We start from the raw sequence: 18221 nt of genomic DNA, 5'->3' as shown, positions 1-18221 counted from the left end.
TATATACAAAATATATACCACTCGACCTAAATAATTGAGATGGAAAACAGATGTGGCTGCTCGTTCAAATATGTCTCTATTGTTAGATCGTAATATTTTATATTTATGATCACATTACACTCGTATATAAAAGAATACACTATTTCAGATATAAACTCCTCAACCTTAAGGACAAAGAGAAATTATGAAAATTATAAGATAGAATGAGGATGTAAAAGTTCTCACATGGTAGCCATTTTACCTAGTATAGATATAGATATAGATATAGATATAGATATAGATATAGATATAGATATAGCAAATAGCATTCACTTTTTTTCTTTTTTCTTTATTTTTTGGGTGTCATATCAGTACTCAATGGAGTTCGAAAAAGGAAAAAAGAAAAAAAAGGAAAATCTAAGAGGAAAAAAAAGGATGAAAGGAAAAAAGAAAAAAAAAAGGGGAAATCTAAATGGGAAGAAGAAAAGTAAGAAAGACGCAAGCCTAGTCGAGGGGAGAACTACGGTCGCCGTTGTTCTGCAGAACTGTGCTAAGTTTTGATTTCCTCTTTACTCCGAAGTGCAGCTGAATTTCAACTTCCTATTTAAAAACGATTCTGGGAAGTTGATATTTGTCTGGAAGATTTAGGGTATTGATTGAAAATAATCGTATAGTGATCGATGAGACCGATACGTTTGACGGAGCCACCTAGCCCTACCATGGCCAAAGCAGAAATCTTTGAAGGCGACGTTTATGGCGTTATAAGGCGTGCGGTTGTCATCGGTAACGGCTCTTCCGGCTCTGAGAATCAGTGTATCGGTTTGGTTCAGGCGCTTGGCTTGGCTGATAAGCATGTGCTCTATGTAAGTTCTGCGAATTCATCTTTTTCGAGGGTTGAGTTGTTTTTGTATGGAATTACAAGGCTGTTACGTGCATTCACATCCGGGACTGGGTGTTAAATTTATCTAGTAGTAAGAAGCAACTTTGGTATTAGTTTGATGACCTTAGCAAATCTTAAAACTAGAAATGTTCATCATCTTTTCTTTTTTTCAGTATTTGAGGGCGTCTATACTGAAATCCTGAGACTAACAACTGTATCTAATATGTGCTCCTCTCATATGCAGCGGGTTACAAGGCCTAGAGGAGGAATAAATGATTGGCTCCACTGGCTTCCAGTTTCTCTTCACAAAAAATTAGATTATATCATGACCCTGATAGGTGTTTACACTCGGATTTTGATGCGATCCGAAGGGAGGAAACTTATGCCTCTATCTTCAGAAAATGGCGGAAGCCAGGGCTTGTCATGCATTTTAGAAGCTGACTTGAAGCATATTGTATCTACGGTTCGGGAGACTTATGAAAAGTAATTTTTTTTTTCCGAATATCTTTGCAGGGAAGAATTTGATTATCAGACTTCACATATGGTGTGTGCTTGTTTAATTTCCAGGGATGGACCTTTGTTGGTGGTTGCATCTGGTAGGGATACCATAACTATTACGAGTTCCATTAGACGACTGGTATCAGAGAATGTTTTTGTTGTGCAGGTATGGTAATTATTCTTTGTCACATTTCATATGTTACTTGTATTTGGCTAAGGGATACATTTGATGATCATTATGAAAATGGAAAAGTTCTTTTGCAATCCTATCAAGTATTTGGTTGGAGAGGATGAACAGGGTTTTAAAGGAGTCCTAGAGGGAGTTGGGAGTTTGGGACATTTCAATCGCTCCCTTTGGATGTTTTTGACTAAAATCTTTCGTAATTATCCTTTTCTTCTTCTTTTTTAGGTTAATTTTTGTCATTATTTTCCAGCTTTCTTAATCAGGGCTGTGTTGTGTGTATAGCTTATGCTTTTGCTTTTATTTATCTTAACTGGAGTTGGTTTCTCCATTAAAAAGAAGATGACATTATGAATGGGATGATATTGGTAATAAGGGGAACACATCATCCTAGTATGGCCATACGGGTGAATCAATTGGGAAGAAAAGTTCCTTGGCAATCCGTCACCTCAATCATTTTAGGCTTTTTAGAAAAAGTAGCCTTAAGTTGGGAGAGAAGGCCATTGGTGCACTTCCTCAGAGAAGTAGTAGTATTCTTTTTTTAATGAAATTTTGCATTGAAATATTAGAGAGAGAGAGAGAGGGAGAGATTATTGAGTAAACTTGTAAATACTTTAGTTTTGGACATGAGGGTATAAAAGCTTATTCATATGAAGAAAAACTTAACATTTCTATCTCTTTCTCTCTCCCTCTCCCGTCTTTTGGTCTTGTTTTGTGTGTGTTAGAAGGGGAATCAAGATTCTTGTTTATTTGAAAATTTGTTCCATTTTGTCGATTATACCTTGCTCTTGTTTCATGTCTCATGTTTTGGAGGTTGGTAGTTTAGGCTATTCTATTATCAAGGAGTTTGTGCATGTGATTGAAGGCTGAACTTTTGTCTGACACTATATTTGTTGAGATGCTTGATCGTGGTTGTTAGGAGATATGTCCATGATGATTGGTACAAAGTTCTTGCTCCTCAATTATGTGAGTGTTGATCATTTCTAGCCGTTTTTATGATTCTTAGTTGTGTTGAAAAGTATGAAGCTAGATTATTGAGTATTATTGTGAAGAAGGGTTGACATTTACTCTATTTATTTCGGAAGTTCCAGTGGAGGTGTGGTATAAATATCATATGGCCTTGTTATGTCTGTTTATGAGGATGCATTAGGTTTTGGAGGAACCTTCAACTTTGGATTACTTTCTTTTGTTAGAGACAGGCATAGGTCTTCTGGGCAAGTGCCTGTGAGACCTTAAGTAAGCTTCAGAACATGGAGGCATGTAACATGGTGAAGTTGAACAATAACTATTTTAAGTTTATAAGGGATAGATAATCTACAATGTCATTAAGGAGGCTTTCAACTTTCTAGTTGGTAACGGTTCTAAGATCAGATTTTGGGATCTTGCATTAATATTGAAAGATCAGCTTTCTTAAACCTTTCTAACGGAGCCATAATATTCTGCTGATAAAGTTGATTTAGAATGGCAAAAGTCCAAAGAAGGTATATTATTTTCCTTGGTCTATGGCTCATAGAAGCCTCAAGCTGATGATAAGCTCCAAAGGAAGTTTTCTTCTTTGACCCTATCCTCATCTATCTATAGATCGTGTTTAAGAGAGGAAGATCATCTGTTTTTACACTGCCATTTACAACCAAAACTTGGGATATCTCTATGATTCTCTTGGAAGATGACAGGATTCTAGAAGGCTTAAATGCATGGAACTATAGGGGAAACCAAAGGTTTTGTGGAGCCCTGCAACTAGAGCACTTTTGTGGAACATTTGGAAGGAAAAGAATGATATACGTTTGAAGATAGAGAGTCTTTAGATTTGAATTCTTTTTGTACTTTTGTATGCAATATGACTTGGTGGTGTTCTTTTAATCAAATTTCATTTATAAATTACAGCCTCTTGATTATTAATGATTAGAAGGCACTCAAAAGTTAGTTCTTGGCAGAGCTGCCCCGCCCTCTACCCCAAGCCCTTTGGCTGATGTTGATTTGTCTTTTAATGAATTGAGGTTTTTATTTTTTCAAAAATGATAAAGGTTTAGGATAATTTGTTGCTCAATAAGTTCTCTTTACGGAACCTTATCTTAGATTATTTTATTTGTTCAAGGCTCAAGACTCGTGGAGCATTAGAAAGTGCTAGAATCAAGAATTTAATGTTAGGATTCCAAGGGCGTATTTGGTAGGCGATCTGAAAACAAAGGATTCAATAAAAATAGAGTTGTATTTCATGTTTTTAGATATGTGTTTGATAACAAATTCAGAAATTAAATTCCAATTTAAACAATTGTCAAAATGTGTTTGATAATATATTTATAAACTATAAAATTAATTATAGTTGCTCACTAAGTATTAGGTTGAATATAAGTTATTATTAATTAGTTTTTGAACTTGGTTTATGTTATAATTTTTGTATAGTTATTCTTTTAATATCATATAACTAATAATATATTGTATAATACATATTTCAATTTAACCAAAACAATTGAGTTTATTAAATGAAATACTATATTTGTTAGAGTTTTTTTTTATGTTGTTTTCACTTTTCAAGATTTGCATAATTTGGATCATAAAATCTGAAAACAATGTTAAAAAACAGAATTTGAGTTTGGATTCAGTTGGTTTTTGAGTTTCACCATCTCTTGTGGGGTTTTTTCTCTCTTTTTTTTGCATCTCTTCCTATTTGCATATTTGTAATAAAAGTTGTATTTTGTGCTATTTAAAACTTTTATGAAGCAATGCTTGAACCACTCTCCAGCTTTATCGGACATTTTCAGATTGACAAAACTTCATAGTTCACATAATTTTTAATGTAACTGCAACTGTTGCTCATTTTGATTTTTGTGTATTTTGATTAGCAGATAATTTTTTAAGGAATACTAAAGTTTCAAGTTCCTATATTTATCTTTTATTTTTCTTATAAAAAATATGTTTTTCTTTTTGGGGTAAGATTCAACATCCACGGTTGCGTTTGAATCGGTTTGACATGGTCATCACGCCTCATCATGATTATTATCCTTTAACTCCTCTAGCACAAGAGCAAGTTCCTCGATTTATAAGGAAGTGGATAACTCCACGGGAACCACCGGATCAACATGTGGTAAGTGTGCTGACCATAAATATCTTTTTATTCTTTAATCGATTTTTTAGGCTCATTATGTCATGTTCCCTTCTCCCCATTGAGAAAATACCATCTGTTCTGAAATTTTCAAAATTTAGGTCTTGACTGTTGGAGCCCTGCATCAGATTGATTTTGCTGCATTACGTAGTGCAGCTAGTGCATGGCATGATGTGTTTGCTCCTCTTCCAAAACCCTTATTGGTGGTCAACATAGGAGGGCCTACAAGTGAGTTTTTTCAATATATTGGGTTGTCATACTTGATCTTACTCAAATTTTTTATTGTCCCCCGTTCTTTTTGTTTTTGAAACGTTAGGTATACCTTGTTGATAATCATTTCTTATAAAAATGGATCATTCCTTGTTTCTATGTTATTGTGAAAATTATATTATTAACCCTAGTGTATGAGTTTCTTAGTAGGCTGAATGATCCTTTTGTACTATGATATATGAGTAGATTCAGCTGTTGCACGTTGATATGTTTTTATTGAATTTAGGTCAGTTGTTGACATTATATTAATTGTGAATTTTTTAGAAAACATTTCGAAGACTAACCAAGTTCGAGAAAGATCATCGGTATATGTTTGAACCAGAAACAAATTTTCATTGATATATGAAAAGGAAAAAAAAGTTACTAATGGAACAAGAAAGACGAAAAGACCCGTAAAAGTAAAGCCCCAAAATAGAAGAGAATAAAACATTTGAAGAACTTATCCTTGTCTAATTCCTAAGAAATTTAGAGTGGTCAAAGTTGTTGATTATCGATGCATAAGCTTAGTGACAAAATACGTATAAGGTGGTTCCAAAGTCCTTGCAAACAGAATGAGGAGAACCATTCGGTCTTTGTGTCAGAGTGACAAATCCTCGACTCCATTCTTTTTGTAGATGGGGTGGTGGATGATTATAAATGCGAGAAGAAGAAAGGTTGGGTCATTACGTTGGACTGACTGGGATTTTTTGTTGGAAGTCCTTTCAAGAAAATGGAAAACCACTTAGTGAAATGGAAAACCACTTCTCTACCTAGGTGTAGTGGAGGCCTTGGAATAGGCAACGTGAAATGCATAAATCTGAGTCTTTTGGCCTAATGGGGATGGAAATTTATGATTGAAAAAGGTGCTTTGTGGCAGGATATCATTGTCAGTAAACATTCCTTAAATTGGTGACTGTGTGTGTGTAGGTGGCGTCTCAAACCATAAAACATAAAAAACTGACAGCTCCTAGGAACAAAACTTTAACTGCTGGCGCACCTTTACCACAGAAAATCACAAGATATACTGGACATGAAGACAAAAAAAGGAAAACTAAAAAGAAACAAAAGATGCTTCCTCATATGCAATTTTTGCTCCCAATGAAATTATTAGTTGACTGATCTGCCAAACAAGCTTAATCTTTTGAAAATTGTGGAATTCCCCAAATCTGGAGACCACAAATATCAAGGTGTGAAAATAAATCTTTTTAAAATCAAAGGGAGGGATGGAGAAGAATGCCCTGCATCTTTTTTCGAAATAATCTTGTCATTATTGCTTGAAGAAACAACCATCTTTTGCTCACCGAGTAACAAACAAAGAGCCTCATCTAAAGAATCCTCCACAATGACATCATAAAAATCATTAGTCCGAGCCAATACTACATCTAACTTCAGATTCCAAATAAGAATCTAATATACATATTAACATTTGACAATGGAAGTTTTGTTCATTTAATTGAATGCTGACGCTTTGGATAGAATGCTTGTTCGAACTAATGTTCCCATTCTTAGACATTTCAATTACAGAAAATGAAGTTTATTCAGAAGTTACTTCAGACATTGTTGCATTTAGGTTAGATGTATGGTTTGACTAGATGTGATCAGTGGCAAACAAGGACACCACTTGACGGACTGCTCAGACAAGGCTGGCTGTCCTCCAATAGTAGTCAAGTGCAGACATGGATGGTTGATATTGATGCAATCTTATTTGGAGAGTGCAACACAGACAAATTGTTGTCATTCTCTGTGCCAAACCAGTTTGTGTACTTAAATTTGAAAGGAAAAATAGTTATTCTTTGCATGCTGGAGAGTACAAACACACTAAACATAAGAGGAAAAGCATGGGACCAAAAGATGCACCGAGGGTTCTGACATCATCTAGGTTTTCTTTTTCCTCTAATACCAACTAGGTTTGTGAAAAACAGACGAGTCAAAGAATTAAGTTTGCATTTTGCAGAAACATAATTTTTGACACTATATGGACAAAAGTCAATGCAGGATTTAGGGTGTTCACTCTGTAAGAAATCCTGCTGTGAGGGCAATGTAGAGAAACCTATAGCAGTCATGATATAGAGCTATTATCTTCATTTTTCAGATGCCTTGGAGCTACATATTTTGGTTATGTTATTTATTTTATATATTTTTCCTGTTTTGTTCATTAAATATGTGAGGGTAGATTGCTAAAGGGTTATACCGGTCCATTGTGCGCCCTTTACTTTATTCTCTTCCTCTTGGCTACTAGATACAATTCATGACATAGGAGTGCATTTTTTTTAAACGGAAACAAACTTTTCATTGATATAATGAAAGGAGATTATTGCTCAAAGTACATAGCTCAAAATACAACGAAACAAGATAATAATCATAATAAACCGGAGCTCTATGGATGAGTAGGTGCACAAGGACATCCCAACTAGGTTGACACCCCATAGCACTCTTATCATATCCATTTACAAGATGAAACTATCAAACAAAATCAGAGACTACTAAATAGTTACAAAGAAGGTATAAAAGCTATAAGGCAAATGTCCTAGATAGAATAATCAGCCAAAAAACTTGGACTGAGAGCACCGAGAGGAAGCTAATAGGCAGGCTGATCCAAATCTGTCTGACCATTCGGCAACCTTGTTGTGGAATACTCTTTGGTTTCGTTCAAACCATAATTTTGAAATTAAGGCTTTAACCGCATTTGACCAAAGAATTTGTGTCTTAGAAGACAAGATCGGTCCAGTCAAAATATGGGAAACATTACTGTGAATGTTCTGTCCAAAGATCCAATGTTGATTGAAATATGAAAAGAGATTCTTCCAGCATTTTCTTGAATAAGGACAATCAAAGAACACATGTTGTAAGTCTTCACTACTTGCTAGGCATAAATGGCAGATGGTGGGTGAAAGATAATGAGATTGAAGTTTGTGTTGCAACACTTCAGAGCAATTAAGAGATCCAAAAATTAAAGCCCAAACCAGAATGTTGATTTTTCTCGGGCTTTTGGACTTCCAGAGGGTCTGAAAAAGCTCTTTTTCAAAGGGGAAGATGAGTTCAAGTGCTTTGATAAGGATCTAGGTGAAGTGCGTAAGTTGCTAGGATCTAGGTGGAGAAGTGGAGATATATTGACTCGCACAAACTTCTACCCAGATCAATAGTAGAACCAAGGGTCTGAACTAATGAACTAATGAACAATTTGTATATAAGTCTCAATCTCAGTATTTCTGCTGCATTCTTGTTGATGATCATGTTTATGAACTATAATATGATTTTCTGCAGGTTGCTGTCGATATGGTGTGGATCTTGCAAAGCAGCTGGTAACCAGTTTGCTGAGTGTTCTTGCAAGCTGTGGAAGTGTCAGAATATCCTTCTCAGACAGAACTCCTGAGAAGGTAGTATTGAGGAAAAAAAATCTTAGCAATATCCAGATGTGACCTTTCTTTTATGATATCCTATTTTTCCTTGACAGGTGTATAATGTTATTGTGAAAGAACTTGGGGATAATCCAAAAGTTTACATCTGGGATAGACAAGGTTCATTTACTATGAAATGAGTTTAATGAGTTCGTCTGTAGTTTTGAAATATTGTTTTGCGTTATTTGATAATTTAATTCGGTAGTTCAATATTAATATTCATCAGAGACAAATCCGCACATGGGCCACTTAGCTTGGGCAGATGCATTTGTTGTAACAGCAGATTCGGTTAGCATGATTAGTGAGGTTTGCAGTACTGGGTATGATCGTCTGTCTCATGATTAACCCCCTGCTCTAATTTTTTCGGTGTCTTAGTCACAGTTGTTTATACCCTGGTTTGTTGATAATTCCTGTTTGTTATTATTGCAGGAAGCCTGTCTATGTCATTGGAACTGAGCGTTGTAAGTGGAAGTATTCAGCATTCCATAAATCCTTGAAGGAGAGAGGAGTCATCCGCCCATTTACAGGGACTGAGGATGTAAGTATTTTACTTTTTTCATTTCATGATGCTTCAAATACTTTGTGACCAAACTGATACACATCTTTCGATGTATTTTCCTCTCTTTGGATGCGTGATCTAATTAGCTCAATGTTGCAAAATTAAATGCTAACATGTAGAAGGGCATGAATCTTTTCTTAGCGTTCTTCGTTTGGCTCTGCTGAAGGACAATTCTCCTCAAGTTTGTCCTTTCTAAATCATCATGTTTGCAGGCGTCATGTGTCATTAAGTACTTGTAGCCAAGAAGGAAAATAAAACAAAAATCTAACTCGGGCCTAATTAAAGCCATAATCTGTTCTTAATACTTATATTTTCTCAAAAACAATTAGTTTCTCAACATCTTTAATTTCTAAAGAAGTATGAACTAAGTGAGATCGACAAAACTTAAACTAAAATTTGTATAAGTAAAGTACGACTAAGGGAAACTGATGATAGTAGTGTTTAATCTTAAAACACATTCTTCAAACATAAAGTTAGCAATAGCATGGGAAAAAGTGGAGTGTATATTTTGAGAGAACAAGGGTGAATGAAAGCAACGTGGGTGAAGGCGTGCATGCATAGGTGAGCAAATGTGGGCCTTTTTCTTGTGGCTTGTGGACGCTTGGGCAGTCTTGGGCTTATGAACCAATAAGCGCCGGTTGGATCTGATGTGTGTAGATGGGGCATGTCATCTGAGTTGAGGGTGCCACACATGAGCGTGGGTCTATGCCACCATGAGTCAAGCAGTTGGGCTAGCTCTTTGAAAGTTCTTCTTAAGCTCAACCTGGGCTTCCTCCCACTTAATTGGATTTCCATGGGTTTGATGGTGACCATGATCACATCAATCTGTGTTGCCATTTGAATCTTTCAAGTGAAAGGAACAATAGAGTGTCTAAAAAGTGGTTGGATAAGGAGCCTAGCGACGTTTGGGCCCTTATTAGGTTTATTGTTTCTTTTTGGTCTTCAAATGCAAAGGTTTTCTGTAAATTTTCTATAGGCACTATTTTGCTTGATTGGTCTCTTTCTATAAGAGGTTTTCTATTTATTTATTTCATTTTAGGAAAAAAAATACCTTTTTAGTCCCTGAGTTTTCAAGAATAGGTTTAAAAGGTCATTTCTAAATAAAACCTTCAAATTTAATATTAAAGAAATTGATAGAAGCTGACATGGTGAGATGACATAGAAAAAAAAAGATTTTTTTTTTAATCTTTCCCTTTCTTTCTCCCTTCTCTCTCTTATTCTATCTCCATTTTCATCCTATCTCTCTCTCTCTCGTCTCTCCTCCCTCTCATCCTCTTTCTCATCGTTGAGGAAGAAACTGAGTGAGGATTGAGTGAATTGTAATAGAGGCTTTGAATTTATTGAGAAAATTCTGTGTATGATGCTTTACCGGTGGGTCTTGTTGGAATGAATGCGGATTTGATGAGCCTATACAAAGAATTTGGGTATGGGCAAATCTATAATGTGTAAGGCCACAAGTTATTTACACCTACAAAAGAAGGGGTAAAAAGGGAAATGAACAACTAACCAAAGAAGCAAAGGAAGAGAATGTTGGAGAAAAAGGAGAGGGGGACCACAAGGCCGTTATAAAGGACAATGAAGGTACAGGAGAAGGGCAGAGAAGAATGTGGTGAAAGTTGTGTAGTGGGAGGAGAGAAATACCCGACTCTCTCTAAGGTGCTGGGGAGTCTTTTTGTTTTCTTCTTTTAGGTCAGCAGCCGAGGAGGTTAGGGAAGAGTGTTGGTGTATTTTGGGTAGTGTTTTTCCAGGGAGGTTGTTAAATGTTCGAGAGAGACTTGAAGGAGAAGTTTATGTATAAATAAAGAGCATTCTGATTGCCTTGTTCTTTATTGCTCTATTTTCTTTTGTTTGGCTGGTTGTTTCTCAGTGCAGGGTAGCAAGAAGCTTACAAGTGGTATCAGAGCCGCTTCATCCTGGGGCGAACGCATGCGATGGCTCAGAAATAAATAGAAGAAAGGATGGAAAAAAGCGAGAAGGAAGTCTCCGAAATGAAAAAAATGCTGCTGGGGCTTTGCAAAAATATAGAGAAACTGACAGAGGAAATGAGGGAGAGTAATGCTGCTCGGAAGGCCGAAGAATCGGGCGCATTTGATGGTCGACGGATGAAAATGAAGGGGAAGATTGATGAGGCCGATTCAACTCCCAGCAATGGAGGAGGATGAGGAGCCGACAAGAGCAAGTACAAAAGGTTAGAAATACCTGTTTTCGTAGGAGAAAACCCGGAACCGTGAGTGTACAAGGTCGAAACCTTACTTTGAAATCCACGAGTTATCCGATCAAGAGAAGGTGAAGGTAGCGGTCATTAGTTTTGGGCCGGATGAAGTCGATTGGTTCCGATGGAGCCACAACCGGAGACCCATCAGTACTTGGGAGGAGCTGAAAAGAAGAATGTTAGAGTATTACAGACCTACCGGAGAAGGGAGTTTAGACGCGAGGTCGTTGAGGATAAAGCAGGACGATTCATATTCAGACTACGTGAAGAAGTTCGTGACTTATTCGGCACCCCTACCCGATTTGGCCGAAGATGTTCTCAAGGATGCATTCATAAATGGGCTGGAACCAACGCTGAGGGCCGAGGTCATTAGTAGAAAACTGTATACACTGGAGGAATGTATGCACAAAGCCCAGTTGGTGAGCGATAGGAACATGGCCCTGAAGTTGGCCTTAGCCGATCTGGGGGTAGTTGGGCCTGGCCAAAAGGAAGCCCACATGAAGGAGAATCTGATGATTGAAAGGAAGAGCGGGAAGACCGTGGAAGCGGAGGCGACCAAACGAATCACATTACCTATGAAGAACAACTTCATAAAGAAGGATCCACCCATGAAACGCCTCTCCGATAGTGAGTTCCGAGAACGATTGGACAAGGGACTCTGCTTCAGGTGTAATGAGAAATATGCATCGGGTCACCGATGCAAGACTAAGGAAAACCGTGAGTTGATGCTATTTATCGCCAATGAAAGAGAAGAGGCAATCGGAGAAGAGGAGGAAGGGGAGAAGTTAAGAGGAGAAGAAGATCTTGAGACAGAGGAAACCGCGGAGATAACCTTGAGGTCAATGTGCGGCCTATCTGCCCAAGGTACAATGAAGTTGAAAGGGGAGGTGAAGGGGAAAGAAGTAGTAGTGTTGATTGACTGTGGAGCAACACACAATTTCGTGCATCGTAGAATAGTGGAGGAGCTGGAATTACCAATGAATAAGAAGAATTTCTCAGTGGGGATCGACAATGGCGCGGCTATACGAGGGGAAGGGGTATGCAGAGCAGCCGAATTGAGGCTCCCCAACTTGAATGTGAAGGCGGATTTCTTGGCGATCGATTTGGGACAGATGGACGTGGTGTTAGGAATGCTCTGGTTATGCACAACTGGTTTTATGGGAGTTCATTGGCCATCACTGACCATGTCTTTCTTGGTAGGGGAATCGCACGTCATGTTGAAGGGTGATCCGTCCTTGACCAAAGCAGAGGCTTCATTCAAGGTGCTAACAAAGTCATGGGAGGAGGAAGGCCAAGGATTTCTGGTAGAATTCCAGAACTATAAATTTGATAGTGAGGAAGGAAACGAGGAGAAGGGTGAGCCCAACGAGTCTGGGGAGCTTCCTGTAGCCTTGTTGGAGCAAAACGTGGACGTATTTGAAGAACTCACAACACTTCCTCCTAGGAGAGTTGTGGACCATCGCATTCTGATTAGTGCTGACCAGAAACCAATCAATGTGAGACCCTACAAGTATGGTCACAACCAAAAAGAAGAGATTGAGAAATTGGTGGAAGAGATGCTCAAGGCTGGAATTATTCGACCCAGTCACAGCCCTTACTCCAGCCCTGTTGTGTTAGTAAAGAAGAAAGATGGTGGGTGGAGATTTTGTGTCGACTACCGGAAGCTAAATCAAGCAACTGTGGCCGACAAGTTCCCTATACTTGTAATTGAAGAGTTGTTAGATGAACTACATGGATCGGCGGTCTATTCCAAGCTTGATTTGAGGTCGGGTTACCATCAGATCAGAATGAATGAAAGGGACATTGAGAATACAACCTTCAGGACTCATGAAGGACACTATGAATTCCTTGTGATGCCCGTTCGGACTCACAAATGCGCCAGCCACCTTCCAATCATTGATGAACCAGTTTTTTCGACCTTTCCTTCGTAAATTTGTACTAATTTCCTTTGATGATATATTGGTGTACAACCCGGACATATCAACACATGAGACACATTTGGGAGTTGTATTCATTGTCCTTCGAGATCATAGGCTGTATGCAAATCAGAAGTGCACATTCTGCCAAACCAGGGTCCAATACTTAGGCCACTGGATATCAGCTAAGGGGGTAGAAGTAGATGATGGAAAGGTCAAAGTGATGAGAGAATGGCTACAACCGCAAAATGTATCTGAATTAAGGGGATTCCTAGGACTTACCGGGTATTATAGGAGGTTTGTTCAGGGGTATAGAAGTATCGCAGCTCCACTTACCAAACTTCTTCAGAAGAATTAGTTCAAATGGGATGAAGAAGCCAATCAGGCTCTCGAAAAATTGAAGCAGGCCATGGTGACAGCCTCGGTCCTGGCTCTTCCTGACTTCTCCAAGGGCTTTGTGATAGAAACTGACGCATCAGGAATTGGGTTAGGTGCTGTATTATCACAAGACTCGAAGCCTATAGCCTACTTTAGTCAGAAATTATCAATGAGAGCTCAAGCCAAGTCCATTTATGAGAAGGAGTTGATGACAGTTGTCCTAGCAGTGCAGAAATGGAGACATTACCTGTTGGGGAGTAAGTTCACGGTGATTTCAAACGAAAAAGCATTAAAGTTCCTTATTGAGCAACGAGAAGTGCAACCTCAATTCCAACGTTGGCTAACAAAATTGCTTGGATACGACTTTGAGATCTTATATCAACCAGGCTTGCAAAACAAGGCAGAAGATGCTTTATCAAGGGTGCCGGCTCGGGTGGAGTTGAGTGTCTTATCAGCCCCAACCATAATAGACATTGAAGTAGTCTTGAAGGAGGTTGAGGAAGACGAGGAGCTCCAGAAGATCATCACCGTTCTGAAGGACAATCCAGAGGGAAAACCGAAGTATAGATGGCAACATGACAGGTTAACCTTTAAAGACAGATTGGTGCTCTCCTGAAGATCTAGTCTAATCCCTTCACTACTTCACACATTCCATGACTCAGTGTTAGGGGCATTCCGGATTCTTGAGGACCTATAAAAGAATGAGTGGGGAACTATATTGGCAAGGAATGAAGACTGATGTGAAGAAATATGTGGAAGGCTACGAGATATGTCAAAGGAACAAATATGAGACTCTAACACTGGCTGGTTTGCTACAACCCCTCCCCATTCCCTACCTGATTTTGGAGGATTGGAGCATGGATTTTGTGGAAGGTTTACCAAAGGCAGAGGGCTTTGATGCCATAATGGTAGTAGTGGATCGCTTGAGCAAGTATGCACATTTCATACCCCTCAAACACCCCTTCTCAACCAAGCAAGTAGCTGACATATTCGTCCAAGAAGTAGTACGACACCATGGAGTTCCCTTATCAATCTTGACCGACAGAGATAAGATGTTTTTGAGTAACCTCTGGAAGGAGATGTTCACGAACATGGGGACTAAATTGAAAAGGAGTACTTCGTTCCATCCTCAAATGGATGGGCAAACTGAGAGGGTGAATCGCTGCCTAGAGACCTACCTACGTTATTTTTGTAATGAACAACCAAGGAAATGGAACAAATGGATAGCGTGGGCTGAACTGTGGTACAACATGACCTTCCACGTCTCTATCAAGACAACCTCGTACCAAGCAGTCTACGGTAGACGTCCCCCACCCTTAGTCACGTATGGAGATAGGAGAACCTTCAACAATGCGGTGGAACAACAGTTACAAGAACGTGATCTGGCTCTCAATGCACTGAAGGAAAATTTGGCCATTGCTCAAAACCGGATGAAAAAACAGCAGATAAACATAGAAGAGAGAGAATTTTTGAAGTTGGAGAAGAAGTTTACTTGAAAGTACGACCATATAGACAGAAATCATTGGCAATGAGAAGGAGTGAGAAGCTGGCACCGAGGTTCTATGGTCCTTACAGAGTAGTTGAACGAGTGGGGGAAGTTGCATACAAATTAGCCTTGCCAACCGAAGCCAAAGTACACAATGTGTTCCATATATCGCAGCTGAAGAAGAAATTAGGACAAGGCCATCAAGTACAACATCCGCCCATTTTGACCGAGGAATTTGAGTTGCAAACGACCCCGGAGACTGTATTGGGAGTAAGATGGAATGGAGATCTAGCTACAAATGAATGGTTGGTCAAATGGAAGGGAATGCCAGACAATGAAGCCACTTGGGAAGATGTTCGGGCCATGAACCAACAATTTCCACGTTTCAACCTTGAGGACAAGGTTCTTTTCGAGAAGGGAGGTATTGTAAGGCCACAAGTTATTTACACCTACAAAAGAAGGGGTAAAAAGGGAAATGAACAACCAACCAAAGAAGCAAAGGAAGAGAATGTTGGAGAAAAAGGAGAGGGGGACCACAAGGCCGTTATAAAGGACAATGAAGGTACAGGAGAAGGGCAGAGAAGAATGTGGTGAAAGCTGTGTAGGCTTTTGGGAGGAGAGAAATACCCGACTCTCTCTAAGGTGCTGGGGAGTCTTTTTGTTTTCTTCTTTTAGGTCAGCAGCCGAGGAGGTTAGGGAAGAGTGTTGGTGTATTTTGGGTAGTGTTTTTCCAGGGAGGTTGTTAAATATTCGAGAGAGACTTGAAGGAGAAGTTTATATATAAATAAAGAGCATTCTGATTGCCTTGTTCTTTATTCCTCTATTTTCTTTCTGTTTTCTTTTGTTTGGCTGGTTGTTTCTCAGTGCAGGGTAGCAAGAAGCTTACATAATGTTCATAATCCGTTTGACTGGATGGAGTTGATTTCGAATCTGAATGGTAATGGGATGGGGGATGAAGATTTATGAGTATTTAAGATGAAGATGAGTTTGCAGTAGAATAAAACTTGTGGGTCCTTTCTTTTTATTCTTCTCTAGAACTTAGTATTAAGGATTAGATCTGATTATGTTTGCTTAATTTCTTCATGGTTGAGAATGAAGATAAAAACGTTTCATGTTTTTGCTTTATGTTTATGTTGAGCTTGGTGCTCTAATGGTTACCATCTATGGCCGACCTATTAAGCTTAAGATATGGGATGATGAACCATTTTGTGCAACTTGTAATACTATTGTGTATCCTTCTAAATGCATTATGTATGGTGTCTCATCTATAAATTTTCTGCAACTTGTTATACTGTTGCGGTAATGGAGATGGAGGAGACTACAACGAGAGAGAAGATGAAGAGGGAGGAGAGAGATTAAGAGAGAGGAGGGAGAAAGAAAGAGATTAAAAATAGATTTTTTTCCCATGTCATTTGGCCACAAGTGTATCAATTTTTTTATATTAAATTTAAATGTTTTATTTAGAGGGACCTTTTAAATCTATTATTGAAAACTCGGGGACTAAAATGGCCAATTTGAAACATTAGGTACTAAATGCACCTATTCTTCAAAACTTAGGGGCCAAAAAGGTATTTTTCCCTTAAAAAAATATATTTGTTTCCAAGTCATCTTGCCACATCACGTATTTAATCAATTTTATGTTTAAATTTAGTAGACTTATTAGTTGAGTGACCTTTAGTTTTAAACCTATTCTTAAAAACTCAGACATTAGGGACCAAATGCATCTATTCTTGAAAATTCAGGGACGAAAAAGGGTATTTTCCCCTTCATTTTATTTATTTTTAATGCCTTTGTAATCTTTCATTTTTTTCTCATGAAAGTTCTATAAAATTAAAGCTTTTAAAAAAATCTGTGTTACCCTGTCAAGTTTACCTAAGTCCTGCCATTTGGGGGACAATGATAGATAGGCATAGAATAAAATAAAATGAAGAAACCTCATAAAAATACCCCCTTGATTTCAGAACTAATAAATTGTAAAATGTCTCTACGTTAAATCCAATATCCAGTATTCAGGAAAATTTGTCATCAGATTCTATCTGCATTTACAGATTTTAATGTTTATTCTCTTGTTCTTTTATTCCCCTTCAGAACATTTCTAATCTTCAGTATGAAATCAATCTTTTTTCTTGGAGGCATGGACCATTTAGTTCCAGATTTGATATCTTTTTGAGATTCTTTTCAGTGTATTGTTAGAAAGCTATGGATATTATACTATTGAACTCTTTTTATTCCAAATCTTGTATATTTGTCTTTTTCAATATAATCGATAGCATTCGGCCATTCTTTTCTGCTTGATGGAAAAGTTGAAAAGAATATCTTAATGTGGTGGCTTTTCTGTTTGATGCTAAATAAAAGTTCACCAGTAAAGACAATACTTCACGTTCATTCTGATGTTGACCTATGGATGTTTGATCTTCGTTTCATATACACCATTTGACATTTCAGATCTCAGAAAGCTGGAGTTATCCTCCACTGAACGATACGGCAGAAGCAGCTACTCGGGTGCGGGAGGAACTAGCCAAGCGTGGCTGGAGAATACGGCCATAGGAAGTCTAGTGAGAAGTGTTACACACAACGTACGCTCCAGATGTCATAAAAATGGGGCCCCTTCATTATTTGAGCAATACTTTTGTACAATGGTGCACATAGGAACAGAGAATTACAAGCATTAATGGTTTCAAATCCAATTCTTGGACAAAACTTAAGAAAAGAATAATGAAGCTAGTAGCAGCTGTTTGTTAGTGCGGCTTGTATTATAGGCAGAGGCTTTGGCTTGCTCTTTTCCACAGATATGGCAGCTCTTAGATTTTGTTGAGATAATTTTTATACCGTACGGTGGGATATATATTTGTTGTAAATTGGTTCATTTTATTTGAGAAAAATAAGCAAAGTTATAAATGATTTTGTTACTAGCTACTGTTGGAACAAACAGATATGAAACTGACCATTGGTTTGGTGGAAATTGGTTCTCTGTGTATAAATCATTGAATGAGTTTGACAGGTGTCCTTGGTTAATTAATCGAGCTTTGAGCTTTGGGGACCTTAGTATCGTTTTTTAGTAAGTTAGAACTATATTTAACTGACATAAAAATATCGATATAGGTTTGTGGTTCGAATTTTTCAACCTATTCTACAAAACAATAATATAATATTCTCTTCATTTGTTATATGCCTCTAGAAATATTTTCGTTTTAGGGCTTTAAGGTTTTTACTCTGAATCTTTTTCAATTGTCTATTCACTTTTTCACCATTTCTCACATAAGGTTCCACACCAACAAATCTAATCACTTAGTGGAAATAAAAGAAGTGCAAATCAATTTATACTCTTAAATTTTGAGTGTTGTATCAATTAAGATTCTAAATTAATAATTGTATCAATTCA

At 37.9% G+C, this 18221-nt stretch overlaps 1 protein-coding gene across 1 annotated transcript; it reads left to right on the top strand.

Moving 5' to 3' along the window:
* Nucleotides 1-359: 359 nt before the first annotated feature.
* ELM1 (fission ELM1-like protein (DUF1022)) lies at nucleotides 360-17801 on the top strand. Its single transcript, XM_039038369.2, has 10 exons — nucleotides 360-842; nucleotides 1104-1342; nucleotides 1427-1523; nucleotides 4474-4623; nucleotides 4743-4869; nucleotides 8155-8267; nucleotides 8345-8408; nucleotides 8515-8608; nucleotides 8718-8826; nucleotides 17285-17801. Exons 1-10 carry the CDS (start codon nucleotides 660-662, stop codon nucleotides 17384-17386), a joined length of 1278 nt encoding a protein of 425 aa, XP_038894297.1. The 5' UTR covers nucleotides 360-659; the 3' UTR covers nucleotides 17387-17801.
* The last annotated feature ends 420 nt before the right edge of the window (nucleotides 17802-18221 follow it).

The sequence above is a fragment of the Benincasa hispida genome, chromosome 8 (assembly GCF_027475165.1).
Source record: "Benincasa hispida cultivar pf3 chromosome 8, pf3_genome.v1.1, whole genome shotgun sequence".
Taxonomy (NCBI): Eukaryota; Viridiplantae; Streptophyta; class Magnoliopsida; order Cucurbitales; family Cucurbitaceae; genus Benincasa; species Benincasa hispida.
Note: the sequence above shows the minus strand (reverse complement) of the source record. Positions and strands in the feature narration are given on the sequence as shown.

Excerpts from the sequence above, each read along its gene's own strand:
- ELM1 (XM_039038369.2), top strand. The coding sequence starts at position 660 with ATGAGACCGATACGTTTGACGGAGCCACCTAGCCCTACCATGGCCAAA. Across the intron at positions 4,870-8,154 it reads CAACATAGGAGGGCCTACAA|GTTGCTGTCGATATGGTGTG; the intron begins GTGAGTTTTTTC and ends GATTTTCTGCAG. Across the intron at positions 8,268-8,344 it reads CAGACAGAACTCCTGAGAAG|GTGTATAATGTTATTGTGAA; the intron begins GTAGTATTGAGG and ends TTTCCTTGACAG.